This window comes from Schistocerca piceifrons, chromosome 11, assembly GCF_021461385.2.
Source record: "Schistocerca piceifrons isolate TAMUIC-IGC-003096 chromosome 11, iqSchPice1.1, whole genome shotgun sequence".
NCBI classification, from domain to species: domain Eukaryota; kingdom Metazoa; phylum Arthropoda; class Insecta; order Orthoptera; family Acrididae; genus Schistocerca; species Schistocerca piceifrons.
In genome coordinates, this window is record NC_060148.1 from 125,486,622 (window position 1) to 125,514,251 (window position 27,630).

Here is a 27,630-nt window from a genome sequence, read left to right on the forward strand (position 1 = left end):
ATCTCAGTCTGGATGGTAAATGAAGTTAATGAATCCTTTAAGAAGGCTAGGTGAATAGATTTGCTAGAAAGAGCAGGTAAGTAGTTGTTAGCATCCCATTCAAACAATGAGAATGTCATTTACTTCCAATATGATTTACATAGAGGAAGATGGACAAACACTAAATGGACTGTAAATCACACACTGAATAAGTATGTGGTGAGTAACTGGATTACAGACAGAAAAGACCCACTGTGGTTTCATGTCAGAATTCGGAAAACACTGAGGAAGCAGACTGTTGTTCACTCAGTTCAAAATAGTATGCACAGTGGTGACAGGCAAGTGCTAATGGAAATTCTTCTGTCTGTAAAAAGATCTATGCGTGAAGCATACAACTACCACCATCATACATGAGCAACAGATTTTACAGAGAACATGAGACATTTCTGGTCAAAGACTTCTATCCAGGCAGTCACTGACCAGTCTGGTGTGGCCTTGGAGGAAAGCAGATGATGATCACTAACCCCTCTCTGTATTGAGTTTTCAAGTTTTTGCAGGAGGATCATACAAACATATTGTTCTTTCACTGTCACACAGACTCCTGTATTGGGAACATAGTAATAGGATCCCTGGAGTAGAGAAACAACTGGAAGAGTTGAAAACATAGTAGTTGCCATGTCCAAACAGAATCACAAATCATTTGTCCAGAGAGTACTCTACAGCATTGGCCTCATACTTAGCTTGCATTTATTGCAAATCTCTCGCCTAGTGCAAAGACCCAGGCAGCTGGGAAAAAGTTCAGGTGGCTTCTGTATATATGAATGGTGAAAGAACGTACCTGCAAAATTACAGAACAATATCATAATGCTTATTTGCTCCAGAGTTCCTGAACATATCCTCAGTTCAAATATAATTAATTTCTTTGAGACAGAAAAGTTTCTATCCACAAATCAGCATTGATTTTGTGCAATACTCATCTTGGTCCTCTGTAAAATTACGTACTGTGAACCATGGATGATGGGAAACAGGCTAGATTCCACATCCCTATATTTCCGGGAAGCATTTGAACAGTGCACCACTGCATACGTTAAATAGAGGTATGAGCATATGGAATAGGTTCCCCGATATATGAATGGCGCAAAGACCTCTCAAGTAACAGAGGCCAGTACTTTGATCTCAACAGCGACTGTTTTCTCAGAGCCAAGAGTATCATCAATAGTGCCACAGAGAATGGTGCCATATCTATATATGAAATGATCTGATGAGCAGCATTCTGTGTCTGTTTGCTAATGGCATTGTGTGTGGGGAAGGGTCATCACTGAGTGACTACGAGGATACAAAATGACTTGGACAAACTTTTCATTTGGTGTGATGAATGGCAGGTGTAGAAATATTCAAGTAAATGCAGATGAGTAGGAAAAACAGTCCCATAATGTTAGAATACAACATCAGTACTCTACAGATTGACAGTCTGGTCAATAAAATGTTTAGGTATAACATTGCAGGGGCCGGCCGGGTTGGCCGAGCGGTTCTAGGTGCTACAGTCTGGAACCGTGCGTCCGCTACAGTCGCAGGTTCTGATCCTGCCTTGGGCATGGATGTGTGTGATGTCCTTAGGTTAGTTAGGTTTAAGTAGTTCTAAGTTCTAGGGGACTGATGACCTCAGAAGCTAAGTCTCATAGTGCTCAGAGCCATTTGAACCATAACATTGCAAAGTGATATGAAGTGGAACAAGCACGTAAGGATGGTAGTAGGATGGGGAATGATCAACTTTTTTTGTATTGGGAAAACTGTGGTTCATTTGTAAGGGACACTACATATAGAACACCATAGAATTGCCTAGTAGTAGTAGTAATAGTAGTAGTAGTAGTAGTAGTAGTAGTAGTAGTAGTAGTAGTAGTAGTAGTAGTTGTTGTTGTTGTTGTTGTTGTTGTTGTCGTCGTGGTAATAGATGCCATCCACGATGCACCGTTTAGTGGCTTGCACAGTTTTAATGCAAACGTACATGCACAGCAGCCAGAAAGAAGATAAGCAAGCTGCAGATTCCATGTGAAATGCATTCTCAAGCTTTATAAGTTTGGAAAGCCCGTTTGTAAGGCTAATAAGTTGTTAACTGGCGTATCTGACAGAGCCAACGATCGGTCATCTGCTTGTGTCAAGAAGAGAATACATGAAAGAAAGGTAAACATAAAATTAAACTAGAGGTGAAGCTGTCATCAGCCTGGAGGTTTTGAACACTGGAGTTCATTACACACAGTCCTGCTGACTACCATTTGCTGTTACCCTCTTTCCACCTCTGAACTGATTTACCCAACTAGTTACAAAGTGCCTGCCGTTCACTGATCAAGGACCTTTGGATATGTAGTGCCACAATTACCCATTGAGCCACCAAGTTCTAGAAAAAGGCAGAAGCATTTAGCAGTAAAGTCCAGAGTTATAATCCATATAATTCCATATGGAATGCACTCCAAAAGTAGATGATGAACACACCAGAGGTCACATGACCATAAAGTGTAGTTAGCAGATTCAGTTACACAAAAAACGGTGCTGAACTGACACCTCTCTGCCATCCGAATTGTTCATTTTTGGGACAGTGGTTTGGACATGTATAGAAACAGGCAAAGGTCATTCCAGTTTGTAAGAAAAGTCACAGGAAATACGTGCAAAACTACAGACATCCTAGTTGGTGCGAAAATCTTCTTGGATGATTTTGTGATCCTGTATGATGGCTCTTGAAAAAAATCAATTCATTTGGAAGAATGGAAATCGATCCCATAATTACTGGTCATGTGAAACTGTTTAGTCTGCTTCTCCACAGTGCAGCCACAATGTAGTCAGCCTGTAAAATGAGACCATAGTCTGAAGCAGTATCTGTGGGAAAGATAGCAAAGTTGATGTGCCTTTCAATGACTCAGCACTTCTGCTATGCAGTTAGTCATTACTTTATGCTTTAAATTACATGAAAACAGTAAGATACATTAGATACATTGTAAACTATACAAGTACCTTCTCTTGTGATGGTGTCCAACATTCATAGCTAACCCACAAAACATATGGAATGAAAATGAATTTTTGCATAACTGCCTACTTATTTGTGGCAAAAAGTATTTTAAGTATAGTTATATGTTGGCAATATAAGAATATTATTGAGTCTGAGAATCCTACTTTCACTACTGTTTGGGGGTTACCACCAATAGCATGCGCTTTCATTTATTGCACAAATTTCATCCATAATCATTCTTGCCCTTCGTCTCCCTTCCACTCTTCTGACGCTACCATCCCAGAGGTGTGTCATCTGTCTTCAGTGTACATTCCATGGCTTGCTAAATATTTCAAGGGTTTCTGCTCAAGGTTTCAGCCAGCTTTGGTCCAAGAGTATTTTGATCATGACAACTTTCTTGGGGGGCATTACATTCAGGAACTACAACTACATCAAGAATTTACTGTTAACATGTTGATGGTAGTATGGTCTTCACTTTGTATGCAGTCTGACTAGCGTGCATTCATCAGAGGATCTCAAACAACTGCCTAGCCTAAAAAACGCTTGCTTTGTGTAGTGCACCACTGATCCATCAAGTATTCCTACAATTCTCCACCTCATAACGCATTTCCAGCAGTCTGCAGTTTGGGCAATCAGAGAAGCAATGATACCTTTGGTTGAGACCCTCCACTCACGCCAAACCAAAGGACTTGAATCAATTCTGGGAATTCTGATACAAACTGTGTGTGCTACATGCACTCGTGTGACACAAGGGCTCTTCACCATTTGTGCTACCTCTCAATATAAACTGAAGATGGCCTCAGAACCCAAACAATGGGTGTCATTGGCATGAACATCAGCCACAACTTGTAGACAGCCACACCCTGTGTGTTTCGTAGCCACAGGCAGGACATTTTCCACGTCTCAGATGAGGCTCCATGGCAGACATATTCAGTACACATAGGATTCATTTCCAGTCCTGGATGCTATTTCCCCAGGGAGCTCCATAACGCATTTGATGTTGGAGATCCTGATTAACTAGAAAACTTCTCTCCACTTGGGCCTGTCTGGACTCTGATGAATGAACACCTGCCAGTCCACTCGCAGGGCCAATGGGTGAGGCAGCCTCCACATTTACTCTCTGCCTCAAACAGCACTAACTGTTACGACCCATTCCTCACCATTTGGTGAGGACAATGCAGCCACATTGGGTACACCACAAGGTGTTTTGACAGGAGAGCCAGTGGGGAAAATAGGTAGCACCTTAGGCATCCCATGTGATGAGCCAGATTCTCGGCCCCCACTACTACAATAGGCAGCAGCCTGAATGCTGCTGAACGTGGCAAAAAGCATCTTCAGCTGTTCATGAACTGAGGCCAGCTCCTCAATCTGCACACAGTGTGCACACAGTATATCCATTCCAGTACTACTATTCAAGAATTAACAGTAAAACACACAGAGAAAGCAATATATTTAGCTTGCTATTGTTCTGATGTTTCACCAGTGGAGGCTAATGCATTATTTCACTGTGTAGATTTTAATTAAAAGAATTAAGAGCTGTGCAACAGACCACGATTACACTTTAAAGTTACTAAAATATGGGATTGCACCTCTTGACTACAAAAGCATGGACGGAATTTAATCATAAAATGAGATGGGGTGAGGGAGAGAGGGAGGGAGGGAGAGAGGGTACAAGTCCATTACCTTCACTTTTCTGCCTATAATGCTTCTGAAATTAATGATCCAAACAAAGAGAAAGAAAGATTCATGTCTAGCAAGAAGCCATATGCTTGAATATTTGTGGTACCTCAACTGCAGATTTTTCAGCACTCATTTAACTTTAGGACTCTGTATCTCAAGATGAACAAAAATGGACTTGTACCACAATTGAAATAAGCCCTTCATATGTAACTTGATTCTGAAACAACCCTGATTAAATTACGGTATTGTTAGCAGTCAAATAATGTACGGGCTTCACCTTTGTTTCAAGTAATGGTAACCTAATGCATACATGCTAATTGATTTTGAGTGCTATGGGTGTTATTTCAGGCAGAATTTGGCTGCTCAGTAATGCTGCATTCAAGAAGCAGAGATTGTTGACTAAACAAGATCATGAAAGTTAGCCCGACGTAAAATTACATATTTTTGGTTAAACGTAAATGGAAGGAGTCACTATCACTGCAAAATAAATTTTTGTTCATATCTAATCTCAACATGTTAAATATGCATGTGTTGTCTGTTCTTTTGGACATGTCCAAGGGGACAGACAGTATTTTGATCCTGCAGCCACAATGACTCAGGGAAAAAGGAAGTAGAGACATTAGTTGTCTGTGGGCATTAATTTACATCAATGGGGAGGGTTGAAAATTTGTGCTGGACCAGGAATTGAACCCAAGTCTCATGCGGACTGGGCATTGGCAGTGACGACTATGCCATCTGGACATAGTGGTCATCACATCTGCATGGACTACTCTAGCATGCTTCCTGTCAGACCCAAATTCTGAACTTACACACCACTGACGCAGTGCTCATGCTCATGATCTTCCTTACACATGGTGTCTCACTGGTTCCTGTAAGAGTTACTGTGGTGTGCATCTACACTGAAAGGGGTGTGCATCTACACTGAAAGGATCATTGGCTGACATCACCTTAATTATATATGTGGTGTCCATTCTTATCATATAGCCAGCGTTGTGGACATGAATGTGTAATATCGGCATTCCCTATTTGTGATCATTTCTTGGTAAAAACAATTGTCACAATATGGTATAATTTTGCTTGCTGGGATCAACCCACAACAATGGGGACAAACATTCAGCCAGTGTGATATTCCTCCTCTCACTGTGCCATTATGGTCAACACTCACTCATTGTGTAGCTTCATCACTGCATCTGAAAGGGGCAACAATGCATACTGGGAGCATTAAGTGATTGACTACTGATACCTTGTATTTTCTACTGGTTTGAATAAAATATGCTTACCTTTCAGTAGGTAATTATGCATCCCCTACTGTGTTCTGCTGGTGTCACTGCAGTTTGAGCCCCTGAGACAAGCAGTTGCTGGCCATTTAAAACAAACAAAAGACAACTCTGTAATAGACGGCACAAATCTATGCATTACAGTTTAGTAAATGTGAGACTACATCTCTGAAACTTACTCATTGCTGCTACATAGGGACCCTACCATTTTCCAGAGATCAAAAACTAATAAAAGGTCTGATCTGAGTCTTAAACTCTGCTCAAAATTAGGTGATAGTAATTCATCCACAGCTTGACTCTACAAATTAAAAGATGTTCTCTTGCCTCACTAAGAAATGTTCATTGCCTCTTCAGCCAACAGCCAAAAAGTGAGCCTAGGATGTCCTCTGAGCCCAACCAACAGATTTTGTTGTTGCACAAGAACCACAGTTCACAGCTGGCCAATAGAACTTTACACCATATCTCATATGAGGCAGTGGCGGATACAGAAAAACCTCAAGGAGGGCTCACTAAAAATATCTTGAGCTACCTTTACTTCTACTGTAATAAAATCAAATCATATGGAAAGTGTAAGAAAGTTTTATTTAAACTGATTATACACATATACAAGACAATGCCATCTTTTGATGTAAAAAAGTTAGAATTGTGGTTCTGTACCTTAAATGATGAATTCTATGCACATATTCTTTCTGACAAATTGGTTAATTACATTGTCAGCAGGACAAGCAATGTCAGGGTGAGTGTCCAACAGAGCTAAGCCATTAAGACGGATCCTCCTTCATTGTTGACCTCAGCCATGTCTTTGTACACCGCAGTGTTGAAAAACTTCTTTCTACTGTAGCAACAGACAAATATTTGGTACAGCGTGTGCAAAGTAGGATAGTCAGATCTAGGACAGAGAGACAAATCTTGCATAACAAAATCACAATCATTAAGGGCATTTATGCTCGTAGTTTGTATTGAAGAGTCTGTCCCATTAGTCTCTTTTTAATCACAAAGTGTGAGTCGTCTTCAAAATACAGTAGTTCAGTTAAGCACTGGTTTAGTTTATGCACCAGATCATTGCCATCATGTTCCAGTAGTTGTGATGGAAAAAGGATGTTGAATTTAAAATCATAAATATATTCTTCAGCAAAATGGTCTCTCATGCCAGTTGTAACATGGTCCAGTGTTGGAATAAAAAGTTACTTTCCAATGTGTCATAGCATCATTATTATGATCGCATTATGGTGAACGTCGAATATAATTTTGCTTTAGCCATTGCCCAATGTCCAAGATATGGTCTTGTAAGATTTTGCTGACTGGATATGTTATGCGCATGTCACTTAGTGAAAATAGATTGATAAGAAACTTCCCCCCCTCTAACCTTCTCCCCCCCACCTCCTCTCCCCCCCACCTCCTCTCCCCCCCACCTCCTCTCCCCCCCACCTCCTCTCCCCCCCACCTCCTCTCCCCCCCACCTCCTCTCCCCCCCACCTCCTCTCCCCCCACCTCCTCTCCCCCCCACCTCCTCTCCCCCCACCTCCTCTCCCCCCCACCTCCTCTCCCCCCCACCTCCTCTCCCCCCCACCTCCTCTCCCCCCCACCTCCTCTCCCCCCCACCTCCTCTCCCCCCCACCTCCTCTCCCCCCACCTCCTCTCCCCCCCACCTCCTCTCCCCCCCACCTCCTCTCCCCCCACCTCCTCTCCCCCCACCTCTCCCCCCCACCTCCTCTCCCCCCCCACCTCCTCTCCCCCCCACCTCCTCTCCCCCCCACCTCCTCTCCCCCCCACCTCCTCTCCCCCCCACCTCCTCTCCCCCCCACCTCCTCTCCCCCCACCTCCTCTCCCCCCCACCTCCTCTCCCCCCCACCTCCTCTCCCCCCCACCTTCTCCCCCCCACCTTCTCCCCCCCCCACCTTCTCTCCCCCCCACCTCCTCTCCCCCCCACCTCCTCTCCCCCCCACCTCCTCTCCCCCCCACCTCCTCTCCCCCCCACCTCCTCTCCCCCCCACCTCCTCTCCCCCCACCTCCTCTCCCCCCCACCTCCTCTCCCCCCCACCTCCTCTCCCCCCACCTCCTCTCCCCCCACCTCTCCCCCCCACCTCCTCTCCCCCCCCACCTCCTCTCCCCCCCACCTCCTCTCCCCCCCACCTCCTCTCCCCCCCACCTCCTCTCCCCCCCACCTCCTCTCCCCCCACCTCCTCTCCCCCCACCTCTCCCCCCCACCTCCTCTCCCCCCCCCACCTCCTCTCCCCCCCACCTCCTCTCCCCCCCACCTCCTCTCCCCCCCACCTCCTCTCCCCCCCACCTCCTCTCCCCCCCACCTCCTCTCCCCCCACCTCCTCTCCCCCCCACCTCCTCTCCCCCCCACCTTCTCCCCCCCACCTTCTCCCCCCCCCACCTTCTCTCCCCCCCACCTTCTCTTCCCCCCACCCTCTCCCCCCCACCCTCTCTCCCCCCCCCCCCCCCCACCCCTCTCCCCCCATCCTCTCTCCCCCCACCCTCTCTCCCCCCACCCTCTCTCCCCCACCCTCTCCCCACCCACCCCGTCTCCCCCGCCCCAACCGACCACCCCGTCTCCCCCGCCCCAACCGACCACCCCGTCTCCCTCTCACACCCCTCTTCCCAGCCCCCTTTTTCCCCTCTCCCTCTGTATGACAGTGTCATGTAGGCACAAGACACAGATGCCCTGATACGTCACTCTCTTCGTTTTTCAGTTTCTTGAAGACCCATTAAGGTTGGTTGGTTGTTTCGGGGAAGGAGACCAGACAGCGAGGTCATTGGTCTCATCAGATTAGGGAAGGACGGGGAAGGAAGTCAGCCGTGCCCTTTGAAAGGAACCATCCCGGCATTTGCCTGGAGCGATTTAGGGAAATCACGGAAAACCTAAATTAGGATGGCCGGACGCGGGATTGAACCGTCGTCCTCCCGAATGCGAGTCCAGTGTCTAACCACTGCGCCACCTCGCTCGGTACCCATTAAGGGCTGATGAACCTAGTGTTTGGGTAAAGCAAAATCCTGAACTGAAACACCATGCTGCCGGATCTGAGCATAATGTAAGTTTTCACACAAGCACTCTATTGTGCAGGAAGTGTAGTTAAGAAACTCTAGTTAGATATGTTATTTATAGGGTATTACCAATAGCATTTTAACAGCACTTGTAACAAGCCTATCTTTATGAACCTTGCATGATGAACCTTGCATTAATTTTTTATTGTGATTCTATGTAATGAATGCCTTAAGTACATATTTGGTGTCAACGGAGCAAGGAAGACTTCCTCTTGGAAGTAATTGTTAATCTTGTTACATGTCTGTGTCACAGTGCTGTAACATGTGGAACTATGAAATGTGATGGGTATATATTCTAGAGTTCCCAGTCACTATTCACTGTAGTATTTACATCATTACTGAAATCCTGCTGTGTAATTCCTTATGATTTTCCCCCAGTACACATGACATAAATTTGCATTGTTCCCTAAAGAGCAGGCACTGAAAATACATGATGATACGGCGAGAAGCTGTGTAAATAACATTAAATTTGGTTAATTTTGATGATAATGTGTGGAATGCCACATTCATTTGATTAATGACCAAAAATTCCTCTTGTTTATGGGTTTACTGTTGGAAGATTACTTGCATCTCTATATTATCTGAGTTTAATTTTGAAATGTTTCCACACACGTATATCAAATTTGTATATGGGAGTACGACCATCCGATAGAGTAGGCCATAGTGCCTCTGAAACCAGAGTGGATTATGTAACAGGTTTAGAAATTGAAAGTATGCCAAATAAATACTGCACAATGGCTGATAGCAAAATCAGGGGCAATAGAACTGATTTGGATGCATTCTGACACACTCTCTTCCCAATTGATAAGTTGGATGATACTAATGAGAAAGGAATATTGAGAGCTGTCATATACACACAGAAGATAGCAACCAGTTATGATTCACAGATTGTTTTCTTCTTTCAGTCTGTTGAACATCCATTGGGAATATCTTGGCCCAATGATTTTATCAAGGAGGATCCTGAATTAAATATAACTGAGAATACTGTAAGTATTTACATCTCTGATGTATTGCATGTATTCAAGTAGTAAGCCTTTTGTTAAGTCTGTAGAGTAAAAGATGCATTGCAGTGGAATTGTCACATATTGTCAGTTTTCTGGAATTTGTTGCTGTTCGTAATTGTCGAGTATTCTTGTACTCCTGCACTTGACTTTCATATCACCTGTCACGTTCTGACTGTTTTAAATAGAAGTGGTTGGAGACTAGTAGCTGGTATAATCCTGTTCTCTGTAGCCCTTGTTGATATCAACTACATTGTATAATGGTTGTTTGTGATGGTCACGAAATTCACATTTAGATGAAGTGTAAGTTCTAATAGTGTAGGTGATTTGAGAAATATTCCTACTTTCAACAACTTCTGATAAATAGAATTCAAAAGAACACTGGCTGTTCTTATATTTTGTGTGAATCATAGTTATTCTTGAGTTTGTCGTAAAATTTTTTTGGGATTTGAAAAACAGAGATGAAATTTGTGGGTTCTAGATCAGCCCCGATATGTTGACCACAACCTGTACATATTGTGGCAGCTTCTGTGGTACCTGTTGTATTACTTATAAAATTTTCATTCGTATAAAAACTCTGTGTATGTCTTATGTCTTTTGGTGAATGACTATACATAGCTGAAGCCATGTATGACCTCACCGTTTGAGTCCTGGCAGATCTAAAGAAGAAAGATTATTTTTTAAATATGCTTTATGACCTTGCTAAGGGAAGGAAAAGCTCACATTGATAAACGTGTCACAGGAATGAAATTAGACAAGTATTGGGGAGCATTCAACACACATTTGCGAAGGTTGGGTACTGGCTCACTCTTGATCTCATTGTTCATAAACAAACTTGTTGCAGTTACAACGCATTCTTCAGGCACGAAATGTTGGCTTCTTCAACACAGAAATGTATGGTGGTTATACAAGAATACAGGTCAAGGAACCAAATGATCATGCTAGGAACAGCTCAGAGAGTGTGTAAAGGAGAGTAGCTGGTTCACAGCTAACAGGCCAAGACTTTGTCACAGAGACTCATGTTATGCCATTTTAAACAAATGAAAGGGATGCATTGGCATCGCAAGTAGACAGGACAGTAAGTGAAACAGTAGGAGTGTTGTTCCACAAGAAGGGTTTTACAGAAATGAGAATGCCATGCATAGTAGTCAGGGATGTGCATATGAGGAGTTTGGCTAAAACAGTGATCTGTAGTGTGTCCTAGGGCATAGCTGTAGTTATCAAAGTGGCTGGATTGCCATGAAAATACAAAAAGCCATATTGGCCTTGGTATGCAGCCCAAGAGATCACAAGCCGAGCAGTATGTCTCCATGGCACCAGGGCCAGAGGTTCAGGGATAGTGTCCACTGCATGGAGTGCTGCTCCCATAGCAAGCATTCAGAACAGTGTGTTGCTGATTGTGTGGTTTGGAATACCATGTCATGTGGTTGGCACTGAAATCACTGACATGTACCCCACTTGTTATTTTGAAAATATGTAACTTAGATTAACCCTTTCCACTCCAATGTCGAGTGCCATTGTTTTCCGCTCGGATGTCGAGCCTCATTCAACACGACTTTTCTAAGCTCTCAGACATATTTTGAGTCTACTAGGCATTATTGCTGCAGTGTGCTGCCATCTAGGAGAACTAGTGTTAACCCTGTCTCGAACAGTAGCAGCTGTGTTAAGTCAAAGATTGTAATTATTACGTTCAAGTCCACGCGCTCAAAATGGCTAGTTCTTCTTGTAGTCCTTTCTGAGGAAGAGATTTTAGATCTTTTGGAGCACTCTAAGTAAAAACGAGAGTGAAAATTATTTTGATTATGATAGTGATTCTTTTCAAAACAATTCGAGTGACAATGACAAAGAAAACAGCGGCAATGTGCATGTTTCTAGTGATTCAGCAGAGATTCGTGGCGAATGTAGAGCGACACTGACACTGACTTCACAGATTTTCCTTTTGACGAATTAAAGTGGGGTTTTATAACAGAAAGTAGTTCTGTTCCATCATCGCCCATCGGATTCTTTCAATTAATTTTTACAGATAACATATTTCAACAAATAGCAGATGAAACGAATAGGTATGCTACATCAAAAATACGTAAAGTGACACCACTTCCACAACATTCTGCATGATTGGACTGTTACTATGGAAGAAATGAAACACTTCCATGGTGTGCTGTTGAATATGGCATTACAAAAGTGTAAGAACTTGCAGGACCTTTTTTCAAGAGAATGGTTACAATCATCCAACTTCTTTCCAGACTGTTTTAGTCGCCAACGATTTATGCAAATTTTCTGGGCACTTCATGTCTTTAATCCGACGAGTGCTACACATGTCAACAGTCAGGTTCAGTCACGTCTGAGTAAAGTGACAAATGTACTGAATTACTTGTCTGGCACGTTTCTCAAAATTTATCGACAATATCAGTATTTAGCTGCTGATGAATCTACAGTATCGTTCAAGGGTTGTGTATTATTCAAAATGTACAATCCTCAAAAACCAACAAAATGGGGACTCAGAGTTTATGTAATTTCGGATTCATCAAATGGTTATATCTGCAGTTTGATACCCTATTTTGGTGCTGTAACAACTGAGGCATTGATTTGTCCACACTTGAATTTTTCTGAGAGAATAGTTCTTCAGCTGCTAGCTAATATCAGAAATGCTACAGGGCAATCAGGGTATCATTTGTACACTGACCATTTTTATACAAATGTTGTATTAGCTTATGAGCTGTTGAAACAGAACATTCATCTCAGGAACGATTCAGGCCAATCGCAAAAATCTTCCAGCTGCAATCAAGAAAGGAGCTCTGTGTCTAAGGAAGCACGAAATAAAATGCCTCTGCAACAACACAATGATGGTTCTGGCACGGCAAGATAAACGAACAGTTCTCATGCTTTCTACAAAAGCCAATAACTCAGTGTCAGTTATAGAAAGGAGAAACAGAAAGGAAAGGGAAGAAATAAAGAAACCAAATGTGATTATTGATTATACTTGAAAGACGGGTAGAGTTGATCGATCTGACCATTTTACTTCCAGTTACGGTTTTCTAATGAAAAGTCTCAAGTGGTGGCGAAAACTATACTTCTGGTGGTTGAAGGTAGAACTTGTAAACAGCTATTTACTATACAAGAACCATTGTAAGAAAAATAACTTGACAATACCGTCTCACAAAGCATTCTGTAAAAGTGTTATAAGACGATTAGTTGCCGAAGGAAGAACTCGAGGAGAGAAACGAGGACATCGTTCAACTTCTGATGACGGGGAACACTTGAATGGAAAGTTGCACATTATCAACAAGCTTCCTGGGAACAAGCATAAGGACTGTGCAGTGTGCTCAGACAGAAATAAGAAAGGTGGCAGTGCGAAACTGTGTATTACTGCGAAACATGCTCAGGAAACCCAGCTCTCCACCCTGAAGAGTGTTTCAAAAAATACCACACAATGGAAAGTTTTGTACTGTAAAAGCTTACGTAAATATATGAATGAAAGCACACATTTTGTTTTAATGTATGCCCCAATTGTTTACCAGGGACCACATTGTTTCCACAAAGAAATCCGTGTAAATCTCTGCGGTGCACTGTCGCCCAGGCAGCAGCGATTTAAATAAGAGCACGCGGAGCCGCCATGTGTCTGCCTTATGGAGTGCAAAGGGTTAAACAGTGGTAGACATCTGAGAAATCTATGAACAGGCTGTGTGACCGTAACAGTGATCCTGAGTAGTACATGCAGTTGTGCAGTGAATATCTTAGCTCTGTCAGCTAGAGGGACATGCAACCTTTGTGGTCTTGGGAGCATAAAATGCAAGAGCTTAATAATGATGCAGAAAAATAGGGCTGACCATTTTGATAGTGACACATGGCCAGCAAGATTCTGTATTAATTGAGGAATTGGGAATTTTATTAGGTAATTGCATGAGAAGCTAGAGCAAGCTATCAAGATAACAAAGTAGAAATTCAGTGCCATGCTGCTACATCTGTTACTGGTAGGTTCAAACAACACACAAGTATAACGGACATCCTTCAGGAACTCAAATGAGAATTCCCAGAGGGAAGGTGATGTTCCTTCTAGAAACACTATTGAGAAAATTTAGAGAACTGCCATTTGAAGCTGACTGGTGAACGATTTTGTTGTTTCCAACATACACAGCACATAAGGACTATGAAGGTGAAATTTGAGAAGTCAGGGCTGATTGAGAGGCACATATACAGTCTTTTTCACTCATATTTGTGAGTGGAATGGGAATGGAAATGACTAGCAGGGTTATGGAGTACCTTTCGCGATGTGCCATTAAGTGGATAGCGGAGTATAGATCTATGTGGAAATACTTGGTAAAATAAGTAGCTGACCAATGTAGTAGGAGCAACAATGATATTTTTCATAGCAGTAAATGTACATATACATACATACAAAATAATCTATTACTAGTTCCCTTAATTAGCCATGTGAGTAGATTAGCACTAGTCACAAACAGCTGGTTGTCACTACACTTCACAGAGATAAATTCCTGTGGGAGCTTCTGCCTTAAGATTTGCAGTGTGGCTCATCCCACATCCATCCACATCTTCATTTATGGAATGCAATGTGTAAATTAAAGAATGAACAAATGAACAACGTTCACACCATATCTCTAGCCAGAACAGAGGTTACAGTGTTGAAAGCAAATTTAATTTTCTGAAAAACATTCTGAAACATTCAACAATAAGTGCAACCCATCAAGACAATTTAAGATCATCATATTTCACTGAAAGAAGTTATATCTGTATAAGCAATTCCTCAGGATGTTTAAAATCATCAGATTTCGCAAGGCTATAACTTTATTTATTACAAAGGTACAGAATTGGGGTCAGATTTTTACCTCTATACATGCCTGCAAAACCTTTATTTACAAAGGAAACATATGATTTTCTCATTGCTCACATTTTGTGTGTGTGCACATACAACATTAAGATACTTTTCACAGCTGTGTTTAGGACCAGATTCGTCATTTACTGATCACAAATATCAAAATCCTTTTCTACACATTTAAGCATCCAGACAATAGACTTGATCCATGCATTTGCAATCATGTCAGTTTAGGAAACTCACTGCTGTTCCCATGTAGCATCATAATTCATAGAGTGTTGTTGGAAGAGGAGGCACATAGGTAGAGCCTTTCACAAACTCCCACCAATAAAAAAGATACCATACTGTGAGATGAAGAAAATGTCAAGGTCAGTTCTGCAGCCCCTTTAGCTGATCAATGCAGGTTCCAATGCAGTGGTGTACCATCTATATGAAAAATTATATTTCTGATAATTTCCCATCTCTTCTGTTTTTTGGCCATCTATGTGTTTTCTAATATTGTCAACTTTCTTCAGTTTGTTACAGAATTCACTTCTCTTCAGATCCAGTTCAGTGTTAATCTCGTCAAACTGTTCATCACATTACTTACGTTTAGTAATAACTCCTGATCACTACCAATGATCACTACCAACAAACTTCCTGCCCCATATTGCACAGCACTTTACCCTTATTAATGTTGCAGCTACCAGTTCAAGTCATCCCTTGAGGACTCATTTTATAAGATGGAAAAGCAATCAGAAATGACCTGCTACTGGAAGAAGTAGACACTACTGGTTACACAGTAAATGAAACATACTGCGTACAATTCCTTGGTGTCTGCTTGGGTTTCAATTGAAATGGGGTCCAAAAATTGGTAAACTTGTCAAGTTGATCCCCTCAGCTTTACTCACCTACAGGCAATTACGATGGCATCTTTTGGTGTTTTCACTTGTTTTTGGAATTATCTTCTGGGAAAACCAACCAGAAATAAATAAAATATTAATGTTATTTAATGTAAAAGGCAATAGGGAGTTCCATAGTGACATGTAGATGCAGAGTGTTCACATCACATTCCTACTACAAGCTTGTATAGGATAAATACTGTTCATTGCTGCCATGCACTATTAAATTATCCTATAGGCTAGGACTGAGTGAAAGCGTGCTGGGAAGCATTTCTGCATGTAGACACTCTGGAGGAACATTCATTAATTGCAGGGCAGAGAGATATGAGCTTTTTGGTTAACTCGTTCTCATGCTGGTGCCTCCTTAATTTATTATCAGTCTGAATGCCTAAGAACTTAACTCTTGGAACCTCATCCAGTGTCTGTCATTGATATCTCCTTGTATCTGTAAGTCATTTGAATTTGTTTGGAATTGCATGATGTACGTTTTTGTAAGTATAAAGGTTGAATTTTTGTGCTGTTGCCTGTAAACCAGTTGCAAGCATGTTCCATTATTCTCCTGGCTGTTTCTAGTATGAATGTGTTTGGCGATTATCAGTGTACTTGTTATCGGCAAGCATTGCAGATTTTGAAGGCATCTCCAATGGTTTTAGCACAACATTTATGTAGGTCTGGATAAATCAAGTGCTGAACCCTGTGGGACATCATATGTATTGTTTCCCCATTCTGTATTCAGTTTTCCTCTCAAGGTATCATTTATTACTATGAACCAGTTTATTGTTGCTAAGCTGAGATTCAGTTCTTGTAAGTGTTATTCATTTAACACCACAACACTTGTAGTTTCCCTGAGTAAATGGAGATTAAGGCTTTAATGTGATGCCAATAAGTTTTTTCCACTTCTACGTGACTTGTACAGTTACAGTATGAAAAAGTCATCCCAGCATTTGGAGACTGCTGTAAATAGTGAGGGAGAACATTTCGTTGATTACTTAAGTCTCTCTTATTTGTATCTGTTATATATTAAAATTTGGGAAATATGCCATGAAATACGAACCAAATAATTGCTGGAAATAAGTACATATGTCTTACCTTTTTTCATTTTATTGGTAAACTGTGTTTCCTTTCATCTCTGTCTAACCAGTATGTATAATGTTCAAAACAACACTTGGTCTGTTAAGCCCAGTGTCTGAGTACAGATGTTGCAAACACGGATTGGTATTGTACATATCTTTTGCAACACAGTTAACTCAATGGATGTGCGCTAAGTCTTCAATGATGAATCATATTGTCTTTAGTTGTCGAGTTTATAAAGAATTTAATATTTTCTCATAAAAATTCTGATCTGCAAGTAAGGTTATGGCTGAGTAAATGTCAGAACATTTTTAAGTTCTTGTCATAAAATGATGTCGCTCTGTTGAGAGGTTAATGTAATCTGTCCACTATTGATTCTCATAATATTTGAGGAGTAGTGTTTGGGTCAGCTGTGTTGTGGCACTTAACCAACATACAAGCTAATTACTCTTGTTGTGAAGTATTGGTTTAAATAATTTTAATGAACAATCCGTAGGGTGCATTGAAATATTTTGTAGGTTATCAACTAAATTTGTTTATTTCATTGTGGAAATGACTGAACTACTAAATATCCACCAATTGATGTTAGAAATAATTTGATTTTGTTGTATGATCAGTAGGCCTGGTAGTTGCAGTGGATAGAGATACAATTATTTCTTAATGGAATACAACAGTATACTTACACATTAAAGGTAAGTGGAATAAAAAGACAATTCAGCTGAGGAAAGAGTGATTCCAAGTTTCCTCTTGGGCAATAACATGTATGAAAAGTGAGTTTCATTCATTGTTATAGTAACAGTTCCTTTTCTAAATGATTGATAATGGGTTCACACAATTTGCTGTGTGGAATTAAAGGTAGATTCTGAAAGAATCCTTTAAAATTACGTATAAATCATAAATTATTTGAATTGCACCCTTCCTTTAAAATCCAAATACATAAGGAATACGTTAAATTAGGCATGCAATAACTGTATCTAAAACTTGAAATCTTGAAGATAAAAGTCAAAAACTAATTGCATTTGGGACACCATAGATTCTATTCACAGCTCACACAAATAGCATTATTCATAATGCAATTTTTGATACTCAAAAAAACTAAAACTATACATAGATCATACAATTTAAATACATAAGTCTTTCAGTTTTTTATTATATTACATTTTCTTCTAAAAGATTCATCTTGCAACACAGTCATAGGTCCCAATTTTAAAGACATAAGTAATATCTGTTGCTTTTTAAATGATCATTGGTTAATTTATTAATGTTAAAATTTGTTCTTTTCTAATAAAAAGTGCTGTCACTTTTGTATTTTGTGAAAAAATTGTAGTCTTTGGAATGGGTTTCAAAAACATTATCATAGGTTCTGCATTTTCGGAGATGCCACAGAAATTGTTTTATACCTCTCTCTTTTAAAATTTCTACAGTGACAAACAATCCAGGATTTATCAGATCAACATGCACATCCTTGACAACATCTGTTGCTATTGTGTCTTCGTCTGCAGCATTTGATCCCTGCAAGAATCATTTTCCACCTCTGAATACCAAGCACATCTTCGATGGGTTGCATCCTTAGTTAAGAGAAGATGTTTGGTTTTTTCAAGCTTCAGGGTTTTTGTGACAATAATATTATTGTAGCTTAAGGTAAAAAAACAATAATAGTTTTGAATGTGAGCAAAAATGTTTGAGCTGAATGTGAGTTACACTCACTCAGTTGTCCAGAAACGCATCTTCCAGTACCATAAAACATGGTTTTTACTTGAATCTGAGTTTGTGCACATTTATAAAAATCTGTAGCTCAGCCAGCATACCATTTTCTGTGTTTCATCTGGTTCCACACTCCTCTCCTCATTGTACCATCAATAGCATCCATGATGACTTTACCATGTCATGCAGCAAAGAATAACAGTCCATTTCCACTTTTAATACTTTTGAACACAAACTGGATAATGTGTACTTGTTTTCAAATGGAGAAGTATGGCCATCTCAACGAATTGTCAACTTTTTTGAGATGCGAGATCTTCTTATTTACATCAGGTATTATTTATAAGACAACACAGCAACAGAAACTGTTTCATGTGTTAGATCTCATTAGTGATGATGGCATGATAAAATGTTCCTGCAGCATCCAGGTGCAACCTGTGAAGCCTGTACTTATTCATGTTATGAATGAGCACTTAGACTTTTGTCTTTGTTCATCATAGACACACTATCTACAAAGTCAGTCTGTAGATCTCCAGATTTAAGAAATCCATTTTGCAAATTGTGAGTTTTCTATGAAGCAGTGAAATATTAAATATAAAATTTCCTTATCAATTTATAACACTACATCAGTGATGGTACCATTAGCTTCTGCATATTTTTGTTGCCTGTCAACATCAATCCATTTTTTCCATTTTACTTATTTGTCAGTCAACTTCATTATTTAATGTGGAGTGATGTTTAGGAGCTATAGCTTTTACACTTTATACATGAGTTCGTAGTACACATGAATTAACAATAGACTACATGTTCCAGTAACTCCTTACCTCATAAAAAATGCTCTTTTCAGTGTCATTTTTCAGTGCATTCACCAGATAATAAGAGTTGGCATGATACCTTCATACATACATTGAGGTGTATTCAAAACCAACAAAATGTGTAATGAATGAAAGTATTTTTTATTTGTCCTATTTCTGTCTCTGCCTAAAATTGCTTATAAGCTCCCTGAGCTGAAAATACCATGTAGTGTTTTTACAAAACTCTGTGTATCTTTGTCTTCAGATCTTTAAATATTTATGTCAAGTGCTTCACAGATTGTCACATCTGGCAGCAAACATGATTAATTTAAACTTAAAATGCCTCTAACACTGTAGCAAAAAAAAAATGTATTTTGTAACATGGTCTATGCAGTTCAAATCAGCACACAGGAAGTGTCATACTGATCAGTACATCAGGTATGTAATGTGAAGACAAAGATTCTTCATATCATTGTAATTAACTGAGCAACCATCACAGCCTATACCCACACAGTTCTCCAGGGACAGAGAAAGGCTTTCCATTCTCCTTAGAATTGTAGTACCTAATACTTCACCAGTAATGCTACGCTCTTCATCTTGACACGTCAGGTTCATCGTCAGTGTTTCCACTACAATCCTTGTCTACATCTACATCTACATCTACATGACTACTCTGCAATTCACATTTAAGTGCTTGGCAGAGGGTTCATCGAACCACAATCATACTATCTCTCTACCATTCCACTCCTGAACAGCGCGCGGAAAAAATGAACACCTAAATCTTTCTGTTCGAGCTCTGATTTCTCTTATTTTATTTTGATGATCATTCCTACCTATGTAGGTTGGGCTCAACAAAATATTTTCGCATTCGGAAGAGAAAGTTGGTGACTGAAATTTCGTAAATAGATCTCGCCGCAACGAAAAACGTCTTTGCTTTAATGACTTCCATCGCAATTCGCGTATCATTTCTGCAACACTCTCTCCCCTATTACGTGATAATACAAAACGAGCTGCCCTTTTTTGCACCCTTTCGATGTCCTCCGTCAATCCCACGTGGTAAGGATCCCACACCGCGCAGCAATATTCTAACAGAACAAACGAGTGTAGTGTAAGCTGTCTCTTTAGTGGACTTGTTGCATCTTCTAAGTGTCCTGCCAATGAAACTCGAAAATCTTTTGTGTAATTTGCCGTCACCATCAACATATCTAGCAGCTAAATTCAGTTGGGCGATGTGCACTATGTACATAGTCTCATCGAAGATTATGCTTTAATAACGAGAATCTTTGATTTCCTCCAGTAATCTCGATAACATCACTGTTTCACAGCACGAAATAAGTTTGTTACACTTTGTTTTACATATGCAAGTGGCATTCGCTTTAGTGGTCTCAAGGTGATGTTTTAGTTGCAAGTCTCCAGCGTCAGTTCTAAATGTTAGAAGAGCTTAGAAGTTTCCTGTGTTACTCACTACTCACTATACTCTCACGATCATTATCATTTTCTAATAGACTCCCATCATGTCTAAGCCCCCCCCCCCCCCTCAGGGGAATATTTTGCTTTCCATGAGATATGATTGTTTTTATTATAGGTACAAGACAGTCTCAGTCTTCCCTAATGTTTTCCATTCTCTGTCTTGATATTGATTTATGACACAAAGTTTGCATTCCTCGTGTTGCCAAAAATAATTTTGCATCTGTTGATACTTCAATATGGTACTTGAGCTGAGAGTGAGTCTCATGGTCCCCATCTTTACCAGTAAGTTTGGCAAACTTTGATAGTGGTTCAGTCACAAGTTTCTTGGCAATAGTGGATTTCTTTCCTCCAGCCATTTTATTGTTCACAAAAAGTGAACAGTTAATGCAAAAAAGTCCCTTTTTAACTTGGGAGAACACCAGCCACGGATACTGTTTAAAATGATTATCATGCACTTGCCTATGTTCAACCCGCCCTTCCTTGTTGTGCTCAGAAGTAGGAAAGACAACCTTTTCCAGGTTTCCTTGGAGCTGTGAGAAGCTTGTGTTTTATATCATCAATAATATCCTGATGGTAATACATCCTATTAATTGCCAATATCTGTGTGATTGAAGGAATCGGTCAATGAACTTCGTTGTGGAAGTTTTGACAAAGTGCTGGGCTGTGCCTTTACATCTAGTGGTGTTTTTGCAGATGAATGCTGACCAGAATCATCAGATGTTTCTACTTTCTTTTCTTTATTACATATCAATCCATTTTATTATATTGTTACAATGTAGGTAAATTAGATGCCAATTATTCTCGAATAAATACTTTATTCGCACTGAAAAATGTATCGCTGGTACCCTTAGCACTAATACACTCTTGGCGACTCTCCCAGATTTCTAATATCACTGAGCACAATACTGACTGAAGTCCGTGCTAATAGCCAGTAATGCAGTTGTTCACTTATTATCACTTCCAAGTTATCGCGAAGATTGTAGCTTTCAAACTGACTACCTGGCAGCGACTCTGCTTCTCATATATATGTGGCTCAGTTGTTTTGAGAACATTCGCTGCCAGAATGTCAAATGTACTTTTGGCCACTTCTAAGTCACACTGGTGAAGTTGCCCCCTGAGCTAGGTGTTCAACAGATGCTTGTCTAAGTCACATGACAGTGGCAGCTACAGCAGGGTTAAGATTAACGACAAAATTAGTAAATGAGGGCAAGGCTCTCACATTCCCACAAACACGGAAGAGCCAAATACAGATAGAGAAAAGCTTACAATATTGGTTTCCACACAGAAAGACACAGTAAAAGGAAATTACTGACACAAATATATTTATGAACCTGCTAATATTGCTACTGCAGAAGTGCTGTATTTGTTCTGCACACATTGTACCACTCGGTTAGCTTTTTTTTTTTTTTTTTGACAACAAATGCCATGAGAATCTTTCAGTTGAGTGGCCCAAAAAATGAATTTATGCCACTGCTTTTGTGGGTATAAATTTGTGATACTGGATATGGTGGATGCAGAGAAAGTCCACCCATCAGGTAGGAGATTTCAGAAAAATCATGGAAGAACAAATATGGATGTAACAATAGCGAAATAGCTGTAAACTTAACTTTGGTGGCATGCATAGATATTCACTGACAGCTATAATTGTACCAAGAGTGTGACTGCATCATTAGACCAGGATAAGTGAAGGAGAGTAAACCAGCCATGAGTCTTTACTCTGTTGCACATAAAACAAGTGGTCACTGCTTTTTACATCAAAGGCCATTCCTTGTGCCTGTTCATTATGGCGGAAAATTTCTCTCTAGTTTTGGGTTCCTAGGACAACGACCATGGGTGTCCAGATAGCATATGTGAGTTGTTTTCTATGACTTCTGAAGGATTGCTAGTGGTGCAAGCAAAACAATTATATTTATTTTTATTTGTACAGATTTAGGACAAATTCAGAATTACATTCAATTGTGAAATAATTAAATTTGGAACTTACATAGCATCCATAATTCACCGACATCACTACTGGGACTGTGGCACTGGAGGGAAGCAGAAAGTTGTCATGATATGTTACATGTTTTCTATTTTGTACAATAATGATATAGCATTGTTTTGCAGAATGAAGAAATGTTTATTTAAGGAAAAGTAGTGGACTTCTTGGCTTCACCTGGGTGTGCATTTACTCCAGTTCTAACACCCTCGACCTGCATTCCCTTCCACTCCATTCTCTGTCCATGCACCCCCCCCCCCCTCCCCAGGGGCCTTTTAGGGTGATTCATTGGCTGAAAAGGTCAAAGTGATGGTATACGGATGCAATGTGAAACCGTAGGTCCCTCCCCCTTCTGGTGCTTAAAGTATCCGGAATTGGGGCACGTCATTGCATTGCAGCACTATCCTTATCTGTAGAGATTGTGGATGAGTATCTCTTGCAAATGCCTCGTGTGCCTCTGCCCCCATCTGTGTCCACAGTGGAAAGCACCACACTCCCTGCTCGCCAGATTACACTGTTTTCTAGGGAGTGAAGAAGGTACAAGAATACAAGACTCTGGACAAACCTACTGACAAAGAGGCCAAAAGGAAAGCATGTACACTATGTCATATGCTACAGCTACAAAGACATTTCCCTTTTGTTGATGGTATTTGTGTCTGTTACTCTTTCTGTAGTGGGCCCTCAGGCCATCCCCCACCCCCTGATGGTTTGACTGCTCCCCTTCTCTTCCCATCCACCAGGGACGTTTGGCTCCACCTCCCAGCCTGAGATGACTAAGCTTTTTCTGGCTTCTCTTGCCAGGAAGGGATCCTTGGGGACATTTCCTTCCCTGGGTTGCACAGATCTACAACTGGACACCAGCAACTGGCTGAAGGCGCCACAGGCTGTTGGTCACACTGCTTTACGATAATCATTTTTATCTGAAACTGATTCAGAGAAGCCCTTGGCATCATCAAAATCCTCTAAGGAGAGAAAAGACAAGAAGAGTAGTTCAAGGAGGAGGACCTTCCAGTGGACCCCCACACTGGCAGATCCCACCTGTTCAACTCCTGTGGCCAAGGCAAAGATTCCAGCAACCCCTGAGGCCCCAGTTTGCTCCACACAATGGAACTCGGAATGGAGTTTGCGCAGATGTTGTGGATACACAGTTTAGCAAACTTTTGCCTCTTGATACACCTTTGGAGGCTGTGGCTGTTTGGGTAAAGTGCATTTCAGCATAGTACTGTCTGCAGTGTTTACATCCCTTCTGATGATAAAGCATCTCATGACATATTGTTTGCATTGGTTTCCCAGCTCCCCCCCCCCCCCCCCCCAACTTTCCTAATTTTGGGCAGTTTCAATGAACATAACTCTTTGTAGCTTTTAACTATGATCACTGGCCATCGTAAGGACCTGCAGCTCAGGGTGGCCGTCGGTTCGAGGTGCTACAGTCTGGAACCGAGAAACTGCTACCGTCGCAGGTTTCTATCCTGCCTCAGGCATGGATGTGTGTGATGTCCTTAGGTTAGTTAGGTTTAAGTAGTTGTAAGTTCTATGGATTCATCAGTGTCCTAACCCTCTGCCCTGATAGAGCACCAGGGCCAGGTCACATTCACAAGCATCATATCCTTGCCATCTGTAACTGGATCTGGAGCGAGGACCAGTTCTCATTGCAACAATTAGAAAGCATCATTGTGCTGAAAGTGAGTAGGCACCTCTAGAGATGGGCAGTTATCGCCCAGTAAGTTTCACCAATGTTTTCTGTAAATTGCTTGAATGCGCAGAGAGCTGACAGTTGTGTGGCTCTTTGAGTCTTGGTCTTCTGGCTGCATCCCAGTGTGATTTTTGCCAAGGCTGTTCCATTACTGATAATATGGTTTGCCTGCAGTCTGCCAGCCAATCAGCTTTTGCCCAATGTCAGTGCATTGTAGCTGTCTTCTTTGACCTGCAAAAGCTGTGTGACACCAGGAGGTGACACCATGTCTTTGCTGCCTTACACAAGTGGGGTCTGTGGGAGCCACTCCCAATTTTTATCTAGAATTTCCTGTCACAGTGTATGTACTGGGTTCTAGTTGGTGCTTCCCACAACACTCCACATATCCAAGAGAATGAAGTCCTGCAGGGCTCTGTACTGAGTGTCCCTGTCTTTCCACAAGCCATCAGTGGTCACCTCCAGCTGTGAGGTCATCAGTAGCATAGGCCATGAGTATCACCCTCCTTGTATGCTGACTATTTCTGCCTCTTACTATTGCTCCTCTAGTGTGTGTGTCACTGAATGTAGACTGCAAGGTGGCATACGAAAGACGTGGTCATGGGCACTCGCCCATGGCTTTTCGTTTTCAGCTGCCAAGACCCATGTGATGGTTTTCTGTCAACATTGTATGGTTCATCCACAAACAGAACTTTATTTTGATGACAGACTTCTCAATGAGGCAGGAACTTACTGCTTTTTAGGACTGGTCTTTGAGTCTTAGTTGGCATGAAATCCCAATCTTTGGCAGTGTAAGTGTAAGTGCTTGCTGCACCTCAGTACACTTCGTCACCTGAGTAACACCAGCAGGGGTGCAGAGTGCACTGCCCTTCTGCAGCTTTACAAAGCCATGATACAACCCTGTCTTGGTGATGGGAGTCTGGTATGTGGTTTGGCATGATCCTCGGCCTTGTGGATACAGGATCTGATGCACCACTGTGGGGTTTGATTTGCAACAGGAGCGTTTTGAACTAGTCTTGTAGACAGATTACTCATGGAGGCTGGGGTTCATTCATTGTGGTGTCAGGAGATGATGCCTCAGTGGCTGACTTAGTTTTATGTTTAATTCTTGAGGAGGGCTTTTACCACTCTGTTTAAGGGAGGGCAACTTAACCTTATTGCCTCATTGAGGGGTGGGCAGAACACTCTGTTGCCTCCTCCATCTTTCTCTCCCTCTCCCTCCACCCTCTTCCCCTCACCCTACCCCCCCTCTCCCTCCCTCTTCCCCCTCTCCCTACCCCCCTCTCCCTCCCTCCCTCCCTCCCTCCCTCCCTCCCTCCCTCCCTCCCTCCCTCTCTCTCTCTCTCTCTCTCTCTCTCTCTCTCATCTCTCTCTCTCTCTCTCTCTCTCACTTCCCTTCCTGCCCCCCACTCTCTGTCTCCCTCCACCCTCTCTCCCCCCTCCCTCTCTCTCCCCTCACCCCACACTCTCTCTCCCCTCACCCCACCGTCTCTCTCCCCTGATTTGGATGCATTCTGACACTCACTCTTCCCAATCGATAAGAATCTCTGCAAAGTTGGATGATAATCATAAGAAAGGAATATTGAGAGCTGTGTCATACACACAGAAGTTAGCAAGCAGTTATAATTCACAGATTGTTTTCTTCTTTCAGTCTGTTAAAAATCCATTGGGAATATCTTGGTCCACTGATTTTATCAAGGAGGATCCTGAATTTAATTTGGAAATGAATATAACTGGGAATATTGTAAGTATTTACATCTCTGATGTATTGCTTGTAGTCAAATAAGTCTTTTGGTAAGTGTGTAGAGTAAAAGTTGCATTGAAATGGAATTGTCACAGATTGTCAGTTTTCTGAAATTTTTTGCTGTTCGTAATTGTAGAATATTCTTCTACTCCTGCACTTGACTTTCATATCACCTCTTACGTTCTGACAGTTTTAAATAGAAGGGGACTAGTGGTTGGTATAATGCTGTTCTGTTGCCCTTGTTGATATCGACTATATTGTATAATTGTTGTCTGTGATGGTCCCGAAATTCACATTTAGATGAAGTGTAAGTTCCAATAGTGTAGGTCATTTGAGAAATATTCCTCCTTTCAATAACATCTGATAAATAAAATTCAAAAGAACATTGACTGGCCTTATACTTTCCCTAAAAATTTATTGGGTTTTGATAAAGAGATAAAATTTGTGTGTTGTAGATCAGCCCTGATACTTAGGCTGCAACCTGTAGATATTGTGGCAGCTTCTGTGGTACCTGTTGTATTACTTATAAAATTTTCATTCATAGAAAAACTCTGTGTATGTCTTATGTCTTTTGGTGAATGATTGTACATAGATGAAGCCATCTATGACCTCACCATTCAAGTCCTGGCAGATCTAAAGAAGAAAGATTAATTTTTTAAATACACTTTATGACCTTGCAAAGGGAAGAAGATGCTCACATTGATAAACATGTCACAGGAATGAAATTAGACAAAGATTGGGGAACGTTCAACACACAATTGCAGAAGGTTAGGTACTGGCTCACTCTCGATCTCATTGTTCATAAACAAACTTCCTGAAGTTATAAAGGATTTTTCAGGCACTGAAATGTTAGCTTCTTCAGACACTGGAATGTGTGGTGATTATACAAGCATACAGGTTGAGGATCCAAACTATAATGCTACGGACAGCTCAGAGAGTATGTAAAGGAGTGTAGCTGATTCACAGCTAACAGGCAAGACTTAAATGTCACAGGGACTCATGTTATGCCATTTTAAACAAATGAAAGGCATGCATTGGCATCACAAGTAGACAGGACAGTAAGTGAAACAGTAGTAGTGTCGTTCCACAAGAAGGGTTTTACAGAAATAAGAACGCCACACATAGTAGTCAGGGATGTGCAAATGAGGAGCTTGCCCACAACAGTGCCCTAGGACATAGCTGTAGTTGTCAAAGTGGCTGGATTGTAGTTGGTGAGCACTTACCATGAAAATACAAAAGGCCATACTGGCCTTTGTATGCAGCCCAAGAGATCACAAGCCGAGCAATATGTCTCCATGGCACCAGGGCCAGAGGTTCAGGGATAGTGTCCACTGCATGGAGTGCTGCTCCCATAGCAAGCATTCAGAACAGTGTGTTGCTGATTGTGTGGTTTGGAATACCATGTCATGTGGTTGGCACTGAAATCACTGACATGTACCCCACTTGTTATTTTGAAAATATGTAACTTAGATTAAAGAGTG

At 41.3% G+C, this 27,630-nt stretch overlaps 1 protein-coding gene across 4 annotated transcripts in view; it reads left to right on the forward strand.

Moving 5' to 3' along the window:
* Positions 1–27,630, forward strand: part of LOC124720434 — a 103,952-nt gene that overhangs the window by 14,984 nt on the left and 61,338 nt on the right. For 2 of the 4 annotated variants that reach the window (XM_047245787.1, XM_047245786.1), the window contains exons 4-5: positions 9,894–9,974; positions 26,057–26,149. In XM_047245787.1, coding sequence (XP_047101743.1) covers positions 9,894–9,974; positions 26,057–26,149 — 174 coding nt within the window. Of the gene's footprint in view, positions 1–9,893; positions 9,975–26,056; positions 26,535–27,630 lie in introns of those variants that run through there. The other 2 variants (XM_047245785.1, XM_047245788.1) reach the window with 2 other exon arrangements.